Source organism: Rutilus rutilus (assembly GCF_951802725.1).
Source record: "Rutilus rutilus genome assembly, chromosome: 4".
Lineage (NCBI taxonomy): Eukaryota > Metazoa > Chordata > Actinopteri > Cypriniformes > Leuciscidae > Rutilus > Rutilus rutilus.
This window is the reverse complement of record NC_140212.1, coordinates 27,402,673-27,424,517: the sequence shown is the minus strand read 5'-3', so window position 1 is coordinate 27,424,517 and position 21,845 is coordinate 27,402,673. Positions and strand designations below refer to the sequence as shown.

The 21,845-nt window shown below is 39.2% G+C and overlaps 1 protein-coding gene across 2 annotated transcripts in view; it reads left to right on the top strand.

The window, feature by feature from the left end:
• The first annotated feature begins 3,862 nt into the window (after positions 1-3,862).
• Positions 3,863-21,845, top strand: part of LOC311289189 (piggyBac transposable element-derived protein 2-like) — a 28,527-nt gene continuing 10,544 nt past the window's right edge. Inside the window, exons 1-4 of one of the 2 annotated variants that reach the window (XM_084406993.1) lie at positions 8,082-8,207; positions 12,737-12,792; positions 12,979-13,218; positions 13,516-16,815. In XM_084406993.1, coding sequence (XP_084263119.1) covers positions 13,522-14,514 — 993 coding nt within the window. In that variant the 5' untranslated portion in view covers positions 8,082-8,207; positions 12,737-12,792; positions 12,979-13,218; positions 13,516-13,521 and the 3' untranslated portion in view covers positions 14,515-16,815. Of the gene's footprint in view, positions 3,945-8,081; positions 8,208-12,736; positions 12,793-12,978; positions 13,219-13,515; positions 16,816-21,845 lie in introns of those variants that run through there. The other variant, XM_084406992.1, reaches the window with a different exon arrangement.

Sequence of the window (21,845 nt, the reverse complement as noted above, 5' to 3'; positions counted from 1 at the left end):
CTTATGGAACAGGAAAGTTATTTTTTTATGGCCAGAAGAATAACCTTTCTTGACAGTTTATAAGAAGAATCCTCCTTGAGAGTCGATAAGAAATCGCATGATTCGTTTGGCGGACAAACAAATTATTCGATGTAATATTAGGAATTCACAAATTTGATATATAGCCCATCTGTATATTCATAATTAATTGTAATTCGTTGTGGTTAATTGTTTATATATAGAGATACAAATATAGGGGCTTTGTATTCCCTTTTTGGGCAATTTAAAGTGTGTAAGTGATAACCAGTATTATTGGTTATTGATTATTAATAATTAATAATTGATAATTACTAATCAATAATTGTCCATTCCCCTCATTTGAGCTGGTGTCGCTACACTCATTTTTACGAACCGATATCGATTCTTAAATCCCAAGAATTGATTAGTCATCCTGTTTTCAGCTGATGAATGAATATAACATTGTAGCGCACATCCCATCCAATAAATCACAACAATCTTTGTGCTTTGTTACTACTGATATGAAACAAAGTCTCAGATTTCAAATGACGTCCAATTTCTTATGAAATTCAAAAACATAAATACCGTTTTGGCGCTGTGGCGTGAGATCGCTCTGGCGCAGCTCAGCTCGAGCAGCAGCAGCGCGGAGCACACATGATCTTCTCTTCCGCCTTAATAATACCAGTTACCGTGCGAAATAAACATGAATGAGCATCTGAAAGTATGTTAAAAGGTAGAGTACAACTTATCGAAATTCGTATCATGTGACATAGAATCGCTCAGTGTTTCAACCGTGGAAAGACGTCAGTAAATCAGCTTGTGAACAATGTCATGTAAAGTCACATTTACCTCAGAAAAACCATATCCCGTGACCATAAACTCGTTAGTCAGCTAGAAAAAAATCGAAATCTCGCCCGGTCGAAATCTCTCTTCATTTCGGCGGATAGTGCGTCGAATGAGGCGCAGCATCGGTCTTGGTTCTCCCACACCGCCGTTCCCCACAATGCCGATCGCCCCATGAGCAGAGTAAGCACGAATGCCACATTGGATTCCTCCGTCTCGAACGTCTGGTAAGAAAGGCCCTGCAGAATTTCAGCTCACCAGCGTAGCTCTCTGGAACGGGTAGATGTGGCTCAGGTCGATGATTCGGCTCCGGTGCTCGGGGGGGGGGAACAGGCGGTGTGGGCGGCGCAGTGGGAATACTCAGGAGTTGGATCTGCTGGGTGAGCTCGGACGCCTGCGTCACGAACGCTTGCACTGCGCGTCCTGTGTTGGAAATGCTCTCCTGCTGCTGGTCCATACGGGAGACGCTGTGATTAATAAACTCCGTCAGCGATACCGATCTTGCTGCTTCCATGATTGGTCAGATCGTTCTGTAACGTTAAAATACAGACGGAACCAATTGCAAGTAAAATGATGGTTTATTAGAACAAAGTTCACTCAGGAAGAAACTCAGGAAGGTAAATGTTCACTCAGGAGGAAACTCAGGAAACCACGGACATCAGGTGGTAGATAGTCGATCACATGTAGCAGACAGCAGAAGAGCGGTGACGCAGGGACTGAGATGGACGATCCTGAAGAGTGCTGAGTGAAGTGAAGTGGTGAGACCGTGAGTGAAGCAATCCAGTGCATACGGGAAACACGAGGAACACAGGAACAGGCACAGACACAGGAAGCTAGACAACGATCTGACAAACACAAGACGAAAGACAAGGCATTAAGTAGGCTGGCTAGATGGTATGCAGCTTCCGCTGATGAGGATCAATCAGCGGTAATGTCCACATGAAACAATCAGCAGCGCAAACGAGACAAACCCACATATATACATAGACATGAGTGAGATAACAGATCTAACAACCGTGACACATATTACATATTCATTATAATTTTTAATGTTCTTAAATGCATGTTTGAATAAATCTGGCAGGTTTTTATGACAGCCACGATTTAAATGTTTATATTTCATATAACTTTATTATTATAAAAATAAATAAAAGTGTAATTTAAGTGTTTGTATACAAATCAGTTAATTTTTACCTTCAATATTATAGTAGGCTAATGAAGCCTATAGGCTACAACTGACTCCCATAGTTTACAGCATTAGTTAAGAGATTTGTTTTCCTTGAGAAAATTTGCCATGTATTGTACCTGATATATCCAAAATAATCAATATTGAATAGAATCGGATTGGAATCGAAATCGAATCGAATTGCAAGCTTGTGAATCGAAATCGAATCGAAATTTGTTTCAATACCCAGCCCTAGTTATTGTGCTCTGCTATGAGTAGGAAAGGAAATCACCTCGCTGCAATTCAGGACGAACCTGATGAGAGGGCTGTTAGAGGATTACAGCACATTGCGGTGTCCAACCAAAGGAGGGCGTCCTGCCTTAGGCACTCCTCTGCGCCTTACAGCCAGGCATTTCCCATATCAAAGTAACTCATTCTGACAGACTGTTGTTTAACTGTCATCCACTTGCTATAACTCTGCCATTTCATGATTACTACATGCCTGCATACTTGCGTCTTGTGAGATAAATGTCTTGTGTTTTGAGTTCTCTAACATCCTCATGTCTGAGTCTCTGTAGCAATAGTCGCACGTTTTTTCAATAAAAATTCCAAATTCTATACAAATGATCTCTGTTGCAGTCACAGCTGTGTCTATTTGTGTGTGTGTGTGTGTGTGTGTGTGTGTGTGTGTGTGTGTGTGTGTGAGTGAGCGAGTGAGCATGTTTGTTTCATATTGCATTTGTGCTCTAGAACCAGGCATTAATTTTTGTGTGGAAATTCAGATTTCAAATTTCAGATACTTAAAGTGTGACAAAATCTCATGCCATTGATATGTGAGGAACCATGTTTTTTATTTAAGGTGAGTTAAAATGCAGGGTTTAACTGACCCCAAATACTTCACTTACTTTTGCTTAACTTTTATGTAAACATCCTCTAAAAAGTGTGAAACAAGTGCAATTAAATGTGTGCAATTAATATTTAATGTTGACAGTATCTACAGTTTCTCACTTCTTTTTACATCTCTTGTTTCTCACCTGCTGGTTTATATAAATACAAAAATATCAACGAGTTGTTTCATGTTGTACCCACATAGTGTATGATGAGTTGTTCTTATTATAAGCTTTTTAAAGTTTAATTCTTCTCTCAAGCTATACCCACCCTGCCTTTCCATTAACATTTTTGTAAATTTCGCGGAAGTCGATTATTTCTTGCTTTGAACATTACTTGTGCCGCCTTCAGTTTAACCATATCAATGAACTTCAATATATGTGACTTTAAGAATAATAAATTGGTCTGTTCCTGATATCCAACATTATAATGATTCTGATTGCTCTCTTTTGTAATGTGCATAATGACTGTAGGCTGGTTTTGTAATTGTTTCCCAGATTTCCACACAGTAACTCAAATATGGTAGTATAAGTGTATTATACAGAATATGCATTGATTTATTATCCAAAATATATCTTGATTTATTCAATATTGCTATGGTCTTTGCCAGTTTTGCTTTAACGTGTTTTATGTGTGGTTTCCAGCAGATTTTTAATTAAATTGAACTCTATTCATATTTTTTTCATATTGAATTACATTTATATTTATACTGGTTCTTTGAAGATCATATTTTTTTCTAAATGTTCTACTTAACACACCTACTCTTATATGCACTTAAATGTTGACACTTGTATAACATTCTTTATGAACTTCTACACTATTTGTAATACATTTTTGTATTTTAAAATTGGCCAAGATGTAGTCTCACTGTCTTTTATTAGTAGTTTTACATTTTCCCATCACATCATGGACAACAATAATTTAAATAGTTATTTCACCAAGAATTCTCCATTCGCGCTTTAGGATTACAGGACTTTAATTTTAGTTTGGAGATATGACGTCATAAGACCGTGCCGCGCTCCTGCCTCTGTTGTGATTCGGCTGAATAAAGGTTTGTAATTTTTAAACGTTTTAAAGTATATAAATCAATTCTAGCTGTCCAGACAATTGTATACTTTTTGCAAGTGATTTAGAAATGATTCATTATTATTAAAAGTAACATTTGAATGATTTATCTACATTAATGTTCACCCACACATCAGTAACAGAAAAGGTGCGTCTCATTTCGCTCCCTATATCGTCAATAAGTTTATTGTAAAATCGATTTCGGCCTCTGACGAGTGCAGATGGAGAAATGGAGCTTTTGAAACCCCGAGTCAATCGAATCAAATGTTTAGCGAAATGATTCAGTGATTTGAATCGCCGCCCGCTGATCAAAACCATAGATTTAATAAATACATACTCCCATCGGCCGCTTTGGACCTTTGCTGCGATACGTCAACGAGTCCGCCATATTGATCAGGGCAAGACCGCTCTATAAACAACTACAAGTAAACGGGGAGCTGCGGCTTTTCTGGACAAAAAGCACAATAACGTTTAGATTTCTCAGCCGATGTCAATGGTTTAGGACCTGCGTGTACAATACAAGAAAGGTTTTGTCTCCAGTTATATTTATCAATTATATAATTTATTTATAGTTTTCCTCCTAACCTATCTTGCAGTTTAACACACAGGTTTTTGTTTTATCATTCATACCTAAACAATATATCTTTATATACATTTTATAATACAGGGAAAAAGAAATAAAATGTGTCTTTTATTTAAAAATAACAAATTTGAAAATGTGTTAAAAATGTGTGAATGCAGTGGGAGTAATGGAGGTCACAGCTCTTGGAAATAAGCAGATTCTCAGTCTGTGTGTGTTTTTTTTCATAGCCCTGTACATTTAATTATCTATAAGCGTTTTACTGATTTTTAATGTCAGTAATATGTCAGTGTTATACAACTACACCCCGTTTCACACATACTCCGTTTACGCGCTATAATGCTTTCACATATGCTGCGTTTGCAGTGCGTAACTGATCCACGGCTGTACCACAAACACATTTACTCACTATTTGTATTTCAAATCTAGAAGTTATCAGCAACTTTTATTTAAAAAAAGTTTTGTCACCAGTGCGATTCTCTTTGTACACATACACTCTTTAATAGACGTTTTCAAGTTTAAACACAATTTAAAAAACGTATTATTCAATGCATTACTTCTATATATAGATTATATATTAAGTTGCTCAAGCAATTGGTAACATATTTAACCATGTAGGCTACTTATATTCAAATTGCAAACATTTTAAATTAAAACTTAAAATTGACAAAACCAGCAGACTCATACCTTTTCTTTTGCATAATTTAAATCTGTATACATTAAATCTTGCATGTCACAAAGAACTTGTTTCTCCACCTCCACGAATGAGACGAGTGTCGTTGATCGCCTTGTTGAAGTAAATGTTGTTTTCCTTGCTTTACCCAGGTCTTAAAGTCAAAAGATGACTGTGAAAAATAGTAGTATTTAATTAAATGCATTTATGGTGGGATTACATTGTAGTAATTTGTAATATTAAAATATAAAAAATGTAGAATATTACAAAGTAATACCGCATCCGTGTGCAGTGTGAACGCTCTAACCTGTTAACATTGGTACGGAAAAAATACGCACCGCATACGCACTGCAAACGGAGTATGTGTGAAAAGGGCACTACTGTCATGGTTATACAAATTAACTAAATGCATTTATTTCCATTCAAATGGATGTAAACCTATAGAAAAGGATTGGGCTTAAACGATTCTTTATCATGTGGCTTCCTCTAGTGGGCAACATTAAAGGTGCTATAAGCGATCTCGGTTGGCGTAACCCTTTTGTTGATGTTTGAATTATTATCAAACAAAACGGAGGCTAGCTAGACCCTCCCTCCTCCTCATCAACGCACTAACCCCCGAACCCCACCCCCACATCATTCTTGTTGGTTATTGGCTGGAACAGTTTGTTATGTTTCGTGGTGCGGGTCGCTCTGTTTGTTTTTGCTGCAGTTTGTGGAGCGTGGGCTGTCTGCAGAGACGTGTTTTTTTACAGTGTGTTCAGGGGACAGGCAGCTAGCGGATAGTGAGGAGATGTTTGTGAAAAAAAATGTTTTAGCCTAAAAAACGCGTGAGATCGCTTATAGCACCTTTAATATCACAGCTTGAACCCCTAATTATAAGATTGTCCTTATGGATCCAGTAAAACATGCTACAACCATATAACATGTATGTGATATATAAATAAAGAATAGTACAACTACGCTACAGTATACATTTCATGAGATATAAGTGTAATATAAGATCAGATGTAATAGTTTGCATATTATTATTACTATTGTTAGCCTTAAAATACAATTGAGTATATTAAATTCATATTTTTCTCACACCATCGCATGGTTTCGCTTCAGAAGGCCTTTATTAACCCCCCGGAGCCGTGGAGCACTTTAATCATGGATAGATGAACAGAAACAGCCATTCACTGCCATTACAAAGCTTGGAAGAGCCAGGAATTTTTTTTATTTAACTCCGACTGTATTCGTATGATAGAAGAAAGTCATATACACCTAGGATGACTTGAGGGTGAGTAAATCATGGGCTAATTTTCATTTTCGGGTGAACTATCCCTTTAAGTATGATATAGGCCTAGAAGTTATATAACTGAATAAAATAGTATAGCTTAAATTGTAAAATAATATAGTCAGTAAAATAAAAATAGTAAATAAAATAGTGAGTTGTGATTTGTACAATAATATACAAGTATAAGTGGTAAAGTAATAATAGGCAGCAGAAGTCTCTTGAGCCCCTTTCACACAGCGCGATGATCCCGGCAAATTGCCAGAACGCCTTCTGTGTGAACGCAAACACAACTCGGGATTGATGCCGGCCTCGATGCGGACCTAGTAACATTGCTGTGTTCAGTCCCGGAAAGCGCTGTGTGAATAAAAGCCGTTATAATGCCGTGTCGTAGTGATGACGCTGAAGCCGGGATCGTTCGCCAGCTAGTGAAACGGTACGTAATGCGCAAGTTTATGATCGAATCAGAGGAAAAAAATGCCCAAGCATGGTTTCTCACATCGATGTCACGTGTCTTTACGGGATTTTTACGGGTTGTGTGTGAACGCACTCTCTGATTCCGGAAAATCACTGGCAGTGGGAATGAACCAAAATCAAACGAACCCGGGTCACTTTATCCGTGTATTTTCCGGAATCTCTGTGTGAAAGGGGCTTTGGAAATGCAGAGAACAGTCTTTCTCCAGCCTTCCTTGAGGTTTGTGTTGTCCTGGTTCCACTGGCTAAAATGGGGGAAATATATAAATGAGCCACGATTAGATGACAAGCAATCAAAACACCTCACTCTTTGGAGAGATGAGTCGGTTTAGCTCTATCTGTAATTCTGTCCTGTCAGTCATCTGATCACTGGATTGCACTGAAGACTTGCCATTTACATTAGTTCATAATATAAACAATAAAATAAGCTCAGACTTCAATAGAATTGTGTGAACATTATATTATCGCTTATAAAGTCTAATTTTTCATAACTAAATAGCGTTATTGCTAGCTATTAATAGACTTTGGTGGCCAACTAGCTGTCATCATAATGTTATAATGAACAAATACATCAAAACAACTGTTCAGTCTGACCTGTGAAAGCTAATTCCCCGAGATCTGGTCTGGATAGTAGGACGGTTTGTAAAACCTCAAAATAGTCAGGCACCTTTTCTTCAGTCTACTTATGAGAGTTATGACAAGTTGCCCGGCAAATATGGCGGCGCCGTTGACGTACGATCCAGCAGCCAATGGGGATTCTAGATATATTTATTATGTCTATGGTCAAAAAAGTGTTGATGCAAGGAGAACATAAACATGTAATGACAACTTTAACAAACCAATTTGTATGAAAGTTTCTAGAATCTACAAGACAGTAAATACCACATGTAAATACTAAATGCCTTAATATTAAGTATCTGTATAGTGTGTGTTCTTTTATTAACATCATTTTTTATTAAGTTATTTTTTATTGTTTGTCTAATCAGGTGATTTAAGTCCATTAACTCACTCTGACTGACTCTCTTAACACTGAACTAGAGCTGATTGAGACGCACCCAGAGATTTAGTTTGGATTTATTTTTCCTTTCTGTTAATTATTCTCATCTTATCGTCCAAACACACAGAAAAAGACACTATTGTAAATAGTGACACACTATTATAAAGATGGCGTTTATTAAAGAGGAGAGTGAAGACATGAAGATTGAAGAAACATTCAGTGTGAAACAAGAAGATACTGAGGAACAAACAGGTTGGTGTCATTCTCAAAGCTGAACTCAGTCATTTGATCCTTATTAAAATGTCTACAGACACTACAGAAATTAATGATATTTTTGAAGAATGTCATATTAGTGTGTAACATTAAACCCAATATCTGAACTGGAACAAGGAAAACCATTTATGCCTATCACTAAATTATGCAACATTAACAAAGCATGGACGTAACAGTAACTAAAATCCAGAGGGTCAAAACATTTTACACATTACCATAATAAATATATTAACCCCTTAAAGGGGTCATATAATGCCATTTTTGTACAAGCTAATATGATTCTTTAGGGTCTAAATTAAAAGTTTGTAATATACTTTAATTAAAAATTATTAAACAGTATTGTAAGAAAACACTCATTTTACCTGGTCAAAAACAGCTGTTTTCAGCACGCCGTTTAAGTGCATGTGTCTTTAAATGATAATGAGCTTTGCTCACCCCGCCCCTCTGTTCTGTGGGGCGTTTTGCCACAACAACACAGAGTGTTGCCTTGACAACAGTTGAGGGTAACGTTATATTTTGAAGAATGGCAGCGGGAGTCTCTGAGGACACTGTGCAACCGTATCAATTTGAACCCGAGTTGGAAAACAGGACGTTTCTGAATGGTTGGTTAACGTAATGTCACTTTGATCTATCTTTGTATGTACTGGCAGGGTAGAGTAGTGAGATACGAACGCTATGTGTTTACTGATGTATACGTTAGTTCATTGACAGATTGATGTTACAGCTAATGGTCATGAAAAACTTTTTTTCGGTAAATGTAGGCTTATCCGTGATGCGTAACGTTATCTATGCAGTGTTGTTAGGCACAACTGTCAGGGCTGAAGCACTAACATTTTACTGATCTGTTAAAAAAATAACCAGTCTGTGAGACTATGACAGTCATTAGGCACATAAACAACACATACTCAGACAGGAGCTAATACCTTTTTCAATGTTCTCGTTTATGAAGCAGTCTGGTGTATGAAATGATTCGCGCAAACATGAAAGCATTGATGTTGATCGTGGGGAATATTCCATTCGAAAACAAACTCAGCAACTGCGTCTTCAGCGGTTCGGATTTAGGAACATCAAAATGACTGCTGTGTTCCTTATTACTAGGGTTGGGTATTGGTTGGGTTTTATCCAATACCAGTACCTACTCGATATTTTTTAAACGGTTCCAGTGCTTAAACGGTTCTTGAACCGGTACTTAAGAAAACGAAACCGCACACAGTTTATCAAAAAAATAATACCTCTCTGTGTGTGTGTGTGTGTGTGTGTCCGTGTCCAAACTGGACACAATATTAAAGATTTTCTGATTAAATGAAAAATTGCGCCGTTTAATAGGCTACTGTATGTAGCCTAAAACACTTAAGTTAAGATAAAAAATTTGTCTTCTCATATTCTGACTTTTATTTTAAAACAGAGAAATATCTGACACTGAGCATATCTATATGCAAGATTTGCAGTTGGCATTAAAATACTAGACTTACCATGTCCACAACGACACTGGCAGCTGAACTTGAACTTTGGTCAGGCGTGTCAGAGGTTTTGGGTTCTAATCCGCATTCGTACTCGTACAGTTTTTTTTTTTTTTTTTGATTATGCTCATCAGTGGTTGTATATCAAGCAGGGACACGTTTGTGTGCATTATGTTTTGTGTTTTCACCAGAACGAATAGAGTCTCCGCAACGTATTGAAGCGCGCGTCCGAGCGGTGTGCGCGAGCCACAAAAGAAAACACTGTATCCGCGTCACTGATCGCAGCGGCAACGAGCACTTTGATCACTTGATTTAGAAAACACATTTCAGCGCTAGATCGTCTCTTATCTAACAAACGAACGAAATGAATGCTCTGCTGGTTAACTGGAGATGTTTTATTATTGGAACATTCGTGCCGTGAGATGTTTTATAGGGGGCGGTAAAAAAAAGTCAGGCACCGAAATCAGGCACCGAAAGTTTCGTTCTTATTCGGTCTCGTTACTACCATTTACGTTGGAACCGGTTCCCTATTGGAACCGGGTTTCGGTACCCAACCCTACTTATTACACCCAAGAACAGAACACCACAATCGCTTAGATGCCATTCTGCTCATAGACAGTGCTCCAGCATATCAACAATGACGCGCGGACTATGATGACAGACAGCTCGCTCATGAGCGAGGGCGGGTCTGTGTTGAAACGCTGCTGTCAATCAACATGCATGTACCATTATACCAGTATATGACCCCTTTAACGCTGACTATCGCGAATTCGCATCAAACCCCTTCCATTCAGACTGCAGGCGAGATGGCGTGTGTATTCCCCCAATGCCTGTTTGTGCACATTCAATACATACCTAGGAACCTTTTGCACGCACTGGCATGGTTGCCACAGTAGCGGTTTTCCCGCACAATTGGGCTATTTTAAAAAAGGAGTCGCGGGAAAAATTACGGAGTCACGGGTTGCGTTTTTTTGGGCTACATTTATAATGTACCGTGGCCAAAAAAAAAAAAAAAAAATTGTAGACAAAGATAAAATGAAAAGGGAACCTTTTATTAGTGGGTGTTGATCCCGGGAATGAATACTTGGCAACAACCGCTGCTACTCGCGAGACGCGAGTAAGCGTGTCACATGTGCTTTTGACTCAACATCACAAATCAAGCATCATCACGAACAATGAACAAGCAGCATTCTAAAATGTCGGGTAAATGGGGAAAGTATGGAAAGAAGTATCGCAAAGAATGGGAATCAGAGAAAGGATTAAAGGAGTGGATTCGAAGTGTTCCAAATGATGATAGAAAAGCGTTCTGCAAATATTGCAAATGTGAAGTAAGAGCTCACCACAGTGATAATTCTTTGCTAAATATGAGGATTCGAGCTTACATGCAAAGAAGAAACATATGCTGCCATGAATTTAAACCATCACCACGGATGCTTTCTCTCTCTTTACTGCTGAAATCTATTCAGCACCACCTGAGAAGGGTGGGGAAGAGAGCACAAATGTCTAAAATAAAACAGCCCTGAGATTGTATATAGTTCTGTTCAAAGCTGTAATCAAAATGAGGCTGCACAGTTAGACCATCTAAGAAGAAAATGTTGTGAAAAGTTTTGGAAAAAGAGAAGACAAACAACAAAAAAAAAAAAAGGGACAAGTGTTCAAGTTCACCCAGTAAGCATTTTGGTAATAATATTGATAAAAGTTTAGTTTTACAGCGTGTTAATTAGGGGCCAAGCACCAAAGGTGCGGAGGCACCTATTGTATCTGTTCCCATTCTTATTCTTCTTTTTCTTCCGACTGGGAGTCTATGGCAGCCCATAGAACCGCTTGCGGGAAAGTTATGAAATTTGCCACATTGATAAAGGACAGTCTGAAAAGTCACCATAGCAAATTTGGAGTCTCCAATTCAATCCCTCTAGCGCCACCAACTGTCCAAAGTTTTACTCATGTTTATGCTAATAACTTTTGAACTGTAAAGGTGATGATACACAGGGCAACTTTTTGAGCAATGTTGCTGGGCAATCTTGCCGAGCGATTGTTGCTTGGGCACTTTCCCATTGAAAATGGGCAATAAATATCTAGCTGGATAATTTAGATTGGTCGTGGGCCCTGTGTCTCATCTGGTTGCCCGTTGATGGCAACATTGCCCAGCAACATTGCTCAAAAAGTTGCCCTGTGTATCATCACCTTAATGGCTAGAAACAAAGCCGAGGGGCAACATGCCGAGTCGACTGATATCCAATTTTACCATATCGGCCATTTTGGCTGTCGGCCATTTTGAATTTTGTGCTAAAATGCTGTATTTTAAGAACGCATGAACGGATCGTTACGAAACTTGGTATGGGTCATCAGCGCGATGCCCTGAAGGAGCATGAGAAGGAGATTCGGACCAGCGCCACCTTGTGGTCAAAAGTTATAACAAAATTCCCAAAACTGCTAATAACTTTTGAATAAATCTGCCTATCGTTATGACACTGTTCTTAATAGATTCCTTGGGTCAAGCCAATAATATAGATACCAAGTTTTCCTTATATGGCCTAACTTCCTGTCCGCCATCTTGATTTTCATTCAATGCATACTTTTTCGAACTCCTCCTAGACCGTTTGTCTGATTTCCACCAAAATCGAATCGTATCATCTCCAGACTGTGCTTACTAAAAGTTATGGATTTCGTGTCGATAGACAAAACCATTTTCATATACCGCAGCAGCAAAGCATTATTCAGGCTTTATCTCTGCAATGCCTTGACATATTGACACCAAACTTTGTATGTGTCATTGTTACTTCACTCTGACCACATCACATCAGTTTTGTAACTGCGCCACCTATTGGTCGAAAGTGATAATCATATTAAATCATATTTTTTATTACTGTTTTTATGATTTTTCAGCCATTTCGCCTAAAATCCTCTTTAAATGTCTTTAATTGCTCATTGTTGTAGTTGGTCTGACACTTTCAGCAATGTTGGCATGTCTTGTCGTCTTATTCTGCTTGGCCCCGGTAATTGCTGCTTGCAGCTATATTTTTTATATTGATGCTTGTGTGTAAACAGAACAACCGGAGATCTGGAGAGAAAAGCATCAGAGAGAAGTGCTGAGAAGAGAAAAAGTACGTACAAGTTAGTACTTCTGACTAGGAGGGTCAGAAAATATCAGAGAGGACATATTCTTATTTGACCTTTATTGTATGAGATTGTGTATAAAAAAAAAAACAGTGTGTGATTTTATGAATTTGGGTAAGACAAAAGGCCAAAACTTTAAACTTAAACTTATACATATATACATTTATTTTAAGGCCCTTTGTGGGAATCCAGCCGTTGTCTAATCTGATTGGACACTGGAAAATTGGGCTGGATTTCATTCCATTTGGGCGGGTTTTGAGTTGTCATTGGGCTGGAAATATTTCTGGGACCTGGCAACCCTTCTCGTAGGACCGTTCGGAGTGGGAACTACATCCGGTTCACGGAAGCTAATATTTTGGTTAGCAAAATCCACATATCAAGGCCGCAAATGTGGAGAAATTGCCCAAAATGAGGTAAGTTGTGCTAAGATAAAAATATGTACCAGCTTATTGATTGCTTCTATAGCTATGTTATTCAAATAGACTTCATGTGACGAATATTTTTTACGTACTTTGTAGATTTCTGTTTGTAGCGAATTCGCGACATTCGTCCATAACGGCTGGATTCGGCTATAATGGCTACCTATAATAATGCTGTATTTAGATGGCTTTCAGCACTATGCATTTTATTTAGGCAGATTATTTCTATAATCATTACAAAAATAGCATGTTAGGATATAAAAGCAATTCCTGTCCTTTGTTTTAACACAGAACATAATGAATGCAACAACGTTCTATGGGAAGCGACCAAGCGGACTTAAAATCAGGATTCCATCAGTCGAAAGTGACGACAGCTGTCTCAGTGACAGTGGTGATAGTGATGAAGACTACACTCCTACACCAGGTGATGAAAGCAGCGATGAAAGCAGCGATGGTGAGAGTACCGACAACAACAATGATGAAGACTCTGATGGAAATCGTGATGTACATCCTAGCACCAGTGCTACTGCTGCAAGAGGGAAATCAGCTACCACTACAAAAAGAAAAAGACAAAAGGTAGTATGGAAGACAGTGAAGCAAAATAAGTCTGCAAAAGACATTCCAATTTGTCAAGGTGCTCTTCCAGATGCTGATGCAATCAGATTGCCCATTCAATACTTCAGAGACTTTTTTGATTCTGATCTTTTGGATACTATTGTGGAACAAAGCAATCTTTATTGCACACAACAAAATCCAAATGATGCCCTCAAATTGGATCAGAATGAACTGGAGCAGTTTATTGGCACTGTAGTGTACATGAGTGTTTTCCATTTACCGAGGTCAAGAATGTACTGGTCCAGTGCATGTCGAGTACCGCATGTTGCTGATGTGATGTCCCGAGACAGATGGGAAGAAATAAAACATTTCATTCATTTCAATGACAACATGGCACCCAACAACAGTGATAGACTTTTCAAAGTCAGGTCACTTATTGATTCACTCCTCCCCAAATTTCAGGCTCTCCCTCAAGACCAAATGTTGTCTATTGATGAACAAATGGTGCCATTCAAAGGAAAAGAAAAAGGTCTCAAACAATATATCCCCAATAAGCCATACAAATATGGATACAAGATCTTTGTGCTTTGTGACACAAAAGGCCTGGTGCATTCATTTGACATCTTTGCAGGGAAAATTGAGCCTGTACCACGACTACCAGACATTGGGGCAAGTGGAAACATTGTGCTAAAGCTTGCACAAGTTATCCATGGTGATGTCAATTATCTGGTGTAATTTGACAACTGGTTTTCCTCCTTGGATTTGTTTGTTGCTCTTGCAAACAATGGGATACCAGCTCTTGGGACTGTACGGCAGTGTCGCCTGCGAGGGTGCACTTTCAGTGCAGACACAGAAATGAAGAAGAAGGGAAGAGGCACATTTGAAGAGCAACAGGTTGTTGTTGACAATGTGGAAATAAGAGCAGTCAAATGGTTTGACAACAGAGGGATGATCGTTGCAAGCACTTTTGCCAGTGCACAGCCTGTTTCCAACATTGAAAGATGGGATAAAAATCTGAAACAGAAAGTGACTGTGGAATGCCCAAGCATCATCAGCCTGTACAACAAGTTCATGGGCGGCGTTGATGCTCTTGATGCACTGATTGCATATTACCGCATCCACATAAGGTAAAAAAAAGTACTACCATAGACTCTTTTTTCACTTTGTGGACATGGTCATTGTCAACAGCTGGTTGTTGTATCGGCGGGGCTGTGAGTCACTAACAGTCCCAAGAAAGAAGCAGAAGGATTTGCTTGCTTTCTGAACATCTATTGCACAGGCACTCTGCATGCAAGGCAAGGATCTGTCAAAGAAGAAGAGGGGGCGGCCTTCATTGGATGTTGAAAGGGAGTTTGAGAAGAAGAAACATCGAGGTCCAGCTACGGTTATGCCGACACAGGAAGTCCGTTCAGATGCTGTGGGTCACTGGCCAGTGGTTGAAAGTGAGCGACAACGCTGCAAACTCCCACATTGCAAGGGCCAGACTGTAATCAAATGTGCAAAGTGCACCGTTCACCTGTGCCTTAACAAAAACAAGGGCTGCTTTCGTGAATTCCACAAGTAAGACTGTTTTATGCAAAGACACTTCAAGTGACATGGTCACTTTCCACATGACCCAGTTTCACATGACAGATGAAAAGTTCAGTAATTGTTTGTATCCTGAGAACTTTGAAATCTAAAAGCAGGCCAGTAAAGTTTGACAAACCCTGCCCAGGTGACTCATACATACACTAACTGTTTCATGTATCTGCTAAACATATCAATCTCACAATAAGCACATTAGGCAATCTGAACGTGCACATTAGGCAACACTTTAAATCATCCACCCTCTCTCTAGAGCTGTTAATTTACATATTAAATAGTGTGTTCTTTTGTTCACTATGCACAGGAGAAACAAGGACAGAGTTAAGGCCTGTCCGCCAACGTTTAACGCCTCGTGACTAAACAAAGGGCGCCAATGTGAGTGTGCACACCGATGCGAAAAACGCCACGCGTAAAAGCGTCATTTTTTAAAAAACGCCTCTGGTTCGTCTTTTTGGTTTGACGCACCGCGTCAAAAACTATCCGACCAATGAGATTGGCACTTTTGCTCACGTGTCTGGAGCTTCTGAAGTTACAGTAAAACACAACTTGGGGGCGCTCAAACACAAAATGGTCTTGCCGAGCACACATACGTAACGGCGAAGAAGATATACGCCAAGTAGCGTCTACACTGCCGGGAAGAAATAAGACGAGGAAGATGCAAGGCAAGATGAATGTAGAGCTGCTGGTCTCGTTGGTGTCGGAACATAAAGAACTATATGACAAACGCGACAGCGGGGTATTTCTGTTTTACATTAAGCGCCATCTAATGTCAGGGAATGAATTTGCATGTTCACTCGGCTCATCGTCAGCGAAAATCGCTTGGGTGTGAACACAAAAAACATGTTGAAAAACGCTGGCGAATAACGCGCGCCGATATTCGTCCCGGTGTGTACTGGGTGACCTTTAAACTGACAGAGTGTAATTTACTTATTATAGTGTGTTTTTTTGTTCACTTGTGCACTGGAGAAACAAGGACAGAGTTAAACAGAGTGTAACATGGAATGTATAAAAACTACTGTCAATGTTAGGGAGTAGGAGAGTGTTTTGTTTCTTGCTATTGTCAAGATTCATTAATTTGTCAAGTCAAGTTTAGAAGTTCTAACAACTTTGTGACATGAATAAAATCTACATACCTGAGATGGGAAAATGTGTTTTATTAATTGTACCATTTTGGAATTTTTTTTTACCATAAATGCCTGTTGTCGCTAATTTGCATCATACCTAAATTTTTAGCTATTCTATATGCTATAGACAAATGAACAATCTCAACTTAATTTAGCATCAGCTTGGAGCCAGAAACACACATAATACATTTTTTTTTATATAATTGTAAATAAATTCAGGCGTCAAGGGGTTAACATACCTGAACATAATAGCAATATTTGATGACTCAAACCATAAGCCATTTTTTTTTTTCAACTCCTCTCAAAAGAGCTCACTATACAACTAGTGACCTGTAAAAAAAAAAAAAAAAAAAAAAAAAAAACTTACCTGTCCTAGAAGAAAATATTTTTTTCCAGCCAGTTTGATTGAAAACCTGGAGGCATCAATATTTAACATTGACATAATACTTACTAGGAAATATTTGGGTGGCAGTGGAAGATTCAACTATAAATGTTGGTAACACTTTACAATAAGGTTCATTAGTTAGCAATAGTTAACTACATTAATTGGCACAAACTAATAATGAACTGCACTTATACAGCATTTATTAATCTTTGTTAATGTTAATTTCAACATTTACTAATACATTATTAAAATCTTGTTAACATTAGTTAATGCACTGTGAACTAACTCGAAAAAAACAATGAACAGCTGTATTTTTATTAGCTAGCGTTAAAGATTAACAGATACAGTAACAAATGTATTGCTCATGGTTAGTTCATGTTAGTTAATACATTAACTAATATGCACCTTATTGTAAAGTGTTACCTAAATGTTTATTTAGAAAGAAATGCAATGAATGCTATTTTTTTCTCCTTTTGTGTGATGATGCACATGGAAGAGTATAATATTTAGATCCTCTTAAAATTCAGAGGGCCAAAAAATGCTTAATTTACAACCAGCAAATAAGTTAACAAAATACAAACAAAACATTTGTACATTTGTATTTTTTACAAGGTTTGATGAGCAAATATAACAGCTAGTTATTTTATAACAAACTAACAATAGATGTCTTAAAACTGTTAAAATATTTGTAGTTAAGCCATGGTAAATAAACAAATGTTTTCTGTAAACTGTAGACTGATTTAAAGGGCATATTGCAGTTTTTTATTTTTTATTAATATATAACATAGGCCTACATTATATGAAAATACCATATGAGAAGTTAATGCCGGATTTAAAATAGTTTTGCAAGACATAAGGACACAAATTTTGTAGAAAATGTGACAAGTTTCCGTGTTGAAAAAACGCTTCTTTTTTTCATCATTACGTCATATTACGTCACGAGAGGGAGTCGTTTGCCGGGCTCTGCGTTTGCTCAGTGCAGAGTATGTTGGTATTCAGTAGGAGCGGTTGTGATTCAGTGTGTTTTGGTGATTATTGTATTTCAATTAATCATCGTCATGGTAAATCATTGTGAATTATGGCCTGTCAGGACATCGAGTCCACAGCTTCCCGAACAAGAACAAAGACGGTGCCTGGGTGCGTTATGTGCAGGGTAAGAGACGTACCCGGTGAGAGGGTTCAACACCCACACTTTTTCTGCAGTTTTTCCGCAGTTTTGCACAAACGCCTTACTACAGTTGCTCCTCCGTTTCTCTGGCCGCTCTGTGTCTACGCTCGCTGCGGCTGCCTCCTCTCCCCCTCCCTCTTAAACATCACACCGGCTTTGAGTGTGACCGGCTGATGATTGGCTGTTCTGCCTTAAGTCCCGCCTCTCTTGGTGTGTTAGATTTATCCATAGACAGTAAAATAAATGGACACAGTGACCCCATTGGATTCAACGGAGAAAAGTGAGGTCAATTAGAAGCACTCTTTTCCTGGTGGCTGAGCGTACTACGCAGACTCAAACTGTGCTTGACGACGTAGATGTGACGTGAGCAACCCGTCTGTCTTCTAGTAGCTGTGCCAAGAGAAATCTGAATCATTCCCTTCCGAAACTTGCAGAGACGGAGAGTGTGAGTAGGAGGTGTCCATGAGCTAGGAGCAGGAGAAACTTTTGCTAAGTATTCTGATTAATTATTTTGTCATTTTGCCTCCACGTCCCCCCGATTGCCCGCAAGCTTCTCCTCCTGTCCATACGGTAATTTCTCTACTGTGCGACAGAGAGTCGCGTGGTTATGATGCAATCGTTAGCCTATTTTTACAAAAACGGCATAACGTAAGATACAAGGTAATGGAGGTAATATACAGGTAATATACATTTTCGTGTTTCTTTAGAAATAAATAATGAACAAATGGAGTCTTTAAACGCCTCAGATGTAAAGTTATTCGCTGTCAAAGTGACGCCAAAATTAATGGGAGTCAATGGAATGCTAACAGCAGGTGATGGTCTGCTAATCAATGGCGGCGCCCGGGGAAGCTTCAATGTTTTCCGAAACATTGGCCCCCTGGATTTATCGGTCAGCTCGTGCTGAGGAGGCGGGAACTTATGGTTATGGTTATTTACATCTCCCTTTTCCAGGTACTTTGATTGAGTGTTTATGCTTTCGAGGTTTTTAAATAAGCTTGGTATGTGTTTGGGAAGATGTTGTTTTGTTGACATGTCGAGTGTTTTCGGTATTATATTTAGTTTTTTAGACTAATGCTAATTGCTAATTGGGATATTGTTCAACAGATAGCTAAATTCGGCTATGTATGTGGCATGCAATGTATAAAGTAACTGTGATGAAGAAGGCAGGGAATTGATGAGGAGGAGGGATAAATTGGGCCCGCCGGCCCAAAGTTGCAAGGGTGATTTTTCGGCTCACAGGCGCTTGGGGGGTGCGAGACGACCACCATTCAACCCGAAAAAAGTCACATAACTATTACAATGACTCCGAAGCTGTTCGGTTAAGGTAAAAAAGTTACTTAGCTCACCTTTAAGATGCAGAAAAGAAAGAGGCAGGAGAAGATTGACACCTTTTTCAAGAGAAATCCTGTAAGTGAAGTTGAAAGCTGAAAGATGAAAAATGTTGACATTAAATAACAGTAGCCTATTGCCATTAGATATTGTTTGCATTTATTTCATGATATTATTTTTCAGTATTCACTGAGGTTTGCTAGTGCCACATCTGTAACTGTTTGACCCTATTCCTTTACCACTGCACCCTTGTTTAGGAAAGGAAGTTGCTGGAGGCATCAGTTTCAGAGAGAGCACAGGAAGGTTCACAGGTGAGCAATGAAATGAATGTTACAGTTTGTGAAAGAGGTCTATGAAGGAAGAGAGGCCATGTGTGTGTGTTTGTGTCATGGGTGGTGCTTATTTCCATCCCAGGTGCACACGTGTGTCTGGTGTGTTCAAATTCACAATTTAATTTCAAACGTTTTGATTAGGGTGTATGTGAGGATGTGGCCAGGAGTGATGAAGAGGGAGGAAAAGGCAGACACGGATCTCAACCAGATCCAAAATTAATTGCTAAACAGTCCTTGCCCAAATATACTCTGAGTTTTCAAACTCCGTGGTACCAGAAATTTCCATGGCTCCATGTGAGTCCTGGTGTTGAGGGTGTATTGTGCTTTTACTGCTCCAAAGCCTTTAACTCTGAGACATCACCTCTTGCCAAGAATGCTGATTCATCTGGGTTTACAATTTGAAAAAAAGCCCTTGAGCGATTTACTGTGCATGAGAGATCTGATAGTCATAAGACAGCCATGACAACGCACATCTATGAAGATCGATCAGTACAGGTTCAGCTATCTAGTGTGAGTGTGAAACAGCAAGAGGAAGCAAGGGGATTTTTTAGACTATGTCTTCTCAAAATCATTGGTGCTGTGCAGATGTTGGCTAGGCAGGGCTTACCTTTTAGGGGCCATGAATGTGGTGAGGGAAATTTTGAACAGGTTCTGAAGTACAAATCAGAGGATGACCCCTCTCTAACCAAGTGGTTGACAGGTGGTAGAAAGGATGTATATACTTCAGCTATGGTTCAAAATGAAATCCTGACTTTGTTCAGCAGCGTGATCATACGCGAAATTGATGAAAACATCAGATCACTTCCACACCTGCAGTACTCTGTGATGATGGATGGGACACAAGACATGTCTGGAAAAGAGCAAGAGGCAGTGTGTTTGAGATATGTTGACAAGGATTTAGTCCCTCATGAAGAATTTATTGGTCTTTATTAGGGATGCACTAATCCGATACTCAGTATCGGTATCTGCTCCGATACTGCCATTTTTGCCGGATCGGGTATCGGTCAGACGAGGCCGATCCAAATCCAATATTGTGCGTATACTATTCTGTGTTATTGTTAAGCCCCACAAAAGGCACACAAACATTATAAAGCACCATAAGTTTTCGTACACAATATTATAAGTGTTCTGATGCCATTATATTCGCTAGTTGCATAACAACGGAAATAGAATTTCCGGGTTATCTGCGGTGAGCTGGACCACTTCCGGTCACTGCTTCCGTCAATAGCGCTCGCTTACTTAACCGACCGTCCAGCGTAGTGTAAAAACAAGTCTTTTTGGTATTAAAGCCGGTAAACATTTGAAACTTCAGCACCAAGAAGACTTCTCTTCTCTGCTGTGTACCGCTGTGTAACAATTCATCGCGGTATAATTCCATCCTGAGTTTCCATCGTTTCCCTGTGGATGAGGAGGTGAACTCTGTGTGGAAAGCAAAGATTCGGCGGGAGAACTTCTCCCCGACTGACAGTACTCGAGTTTGTAGTGTTCATTTTCTACCTGGGGATTTTGAGGGACCGAGATGTTTAAAGAAGGGTGCACTCCCATGTCTGTTCGCCTGGAACAGTTTTTCTCTTCCGGCACCCAGGCTCAATGTCTGGCAACGTCGCCCGAGACCTCCGACCCCAGAGTTACTGCCGGCGGACATGTCTGAAGAAGAGGACAGCGTTCAGCCTATGAAAGTAACCGTTGCCGACCATGATTACTGTCACTTCCAACACCTTCGTGGTAATTTATGAGCTGATGAGGAAAAACGAAAAACTCAGGGGGAGGGTTGAGGAGCTTGAACACCAGCTAGAGACTATGCAGCTGCGGTCTACTTTTGGAATCCAACGCATCGCCGGATCCGACGAGAATATTAGCTTTTATACAAGGTATGTTTATTATACTGACTGCCCCCTGTGTGTGTGTGGGTGTGTCCACAGATCTGTTAATGTTATTTTCTGTTTATTATTATCATTGTTTATTATAACCCAAATGTGTTAAAGTCTTGTTGTTATTCAATTTTATTTCAGATTTGCATCTTACAAATCTTTCCTGGCCTTTTGGAAACAAGTGGAGCCAGCTGCAAACACAAAATTTGTCAGAATCTCCTCAGCAAATGCTGCCTCTGCCAATGCTGCCTCAGGTATCACCCCACACCGAGC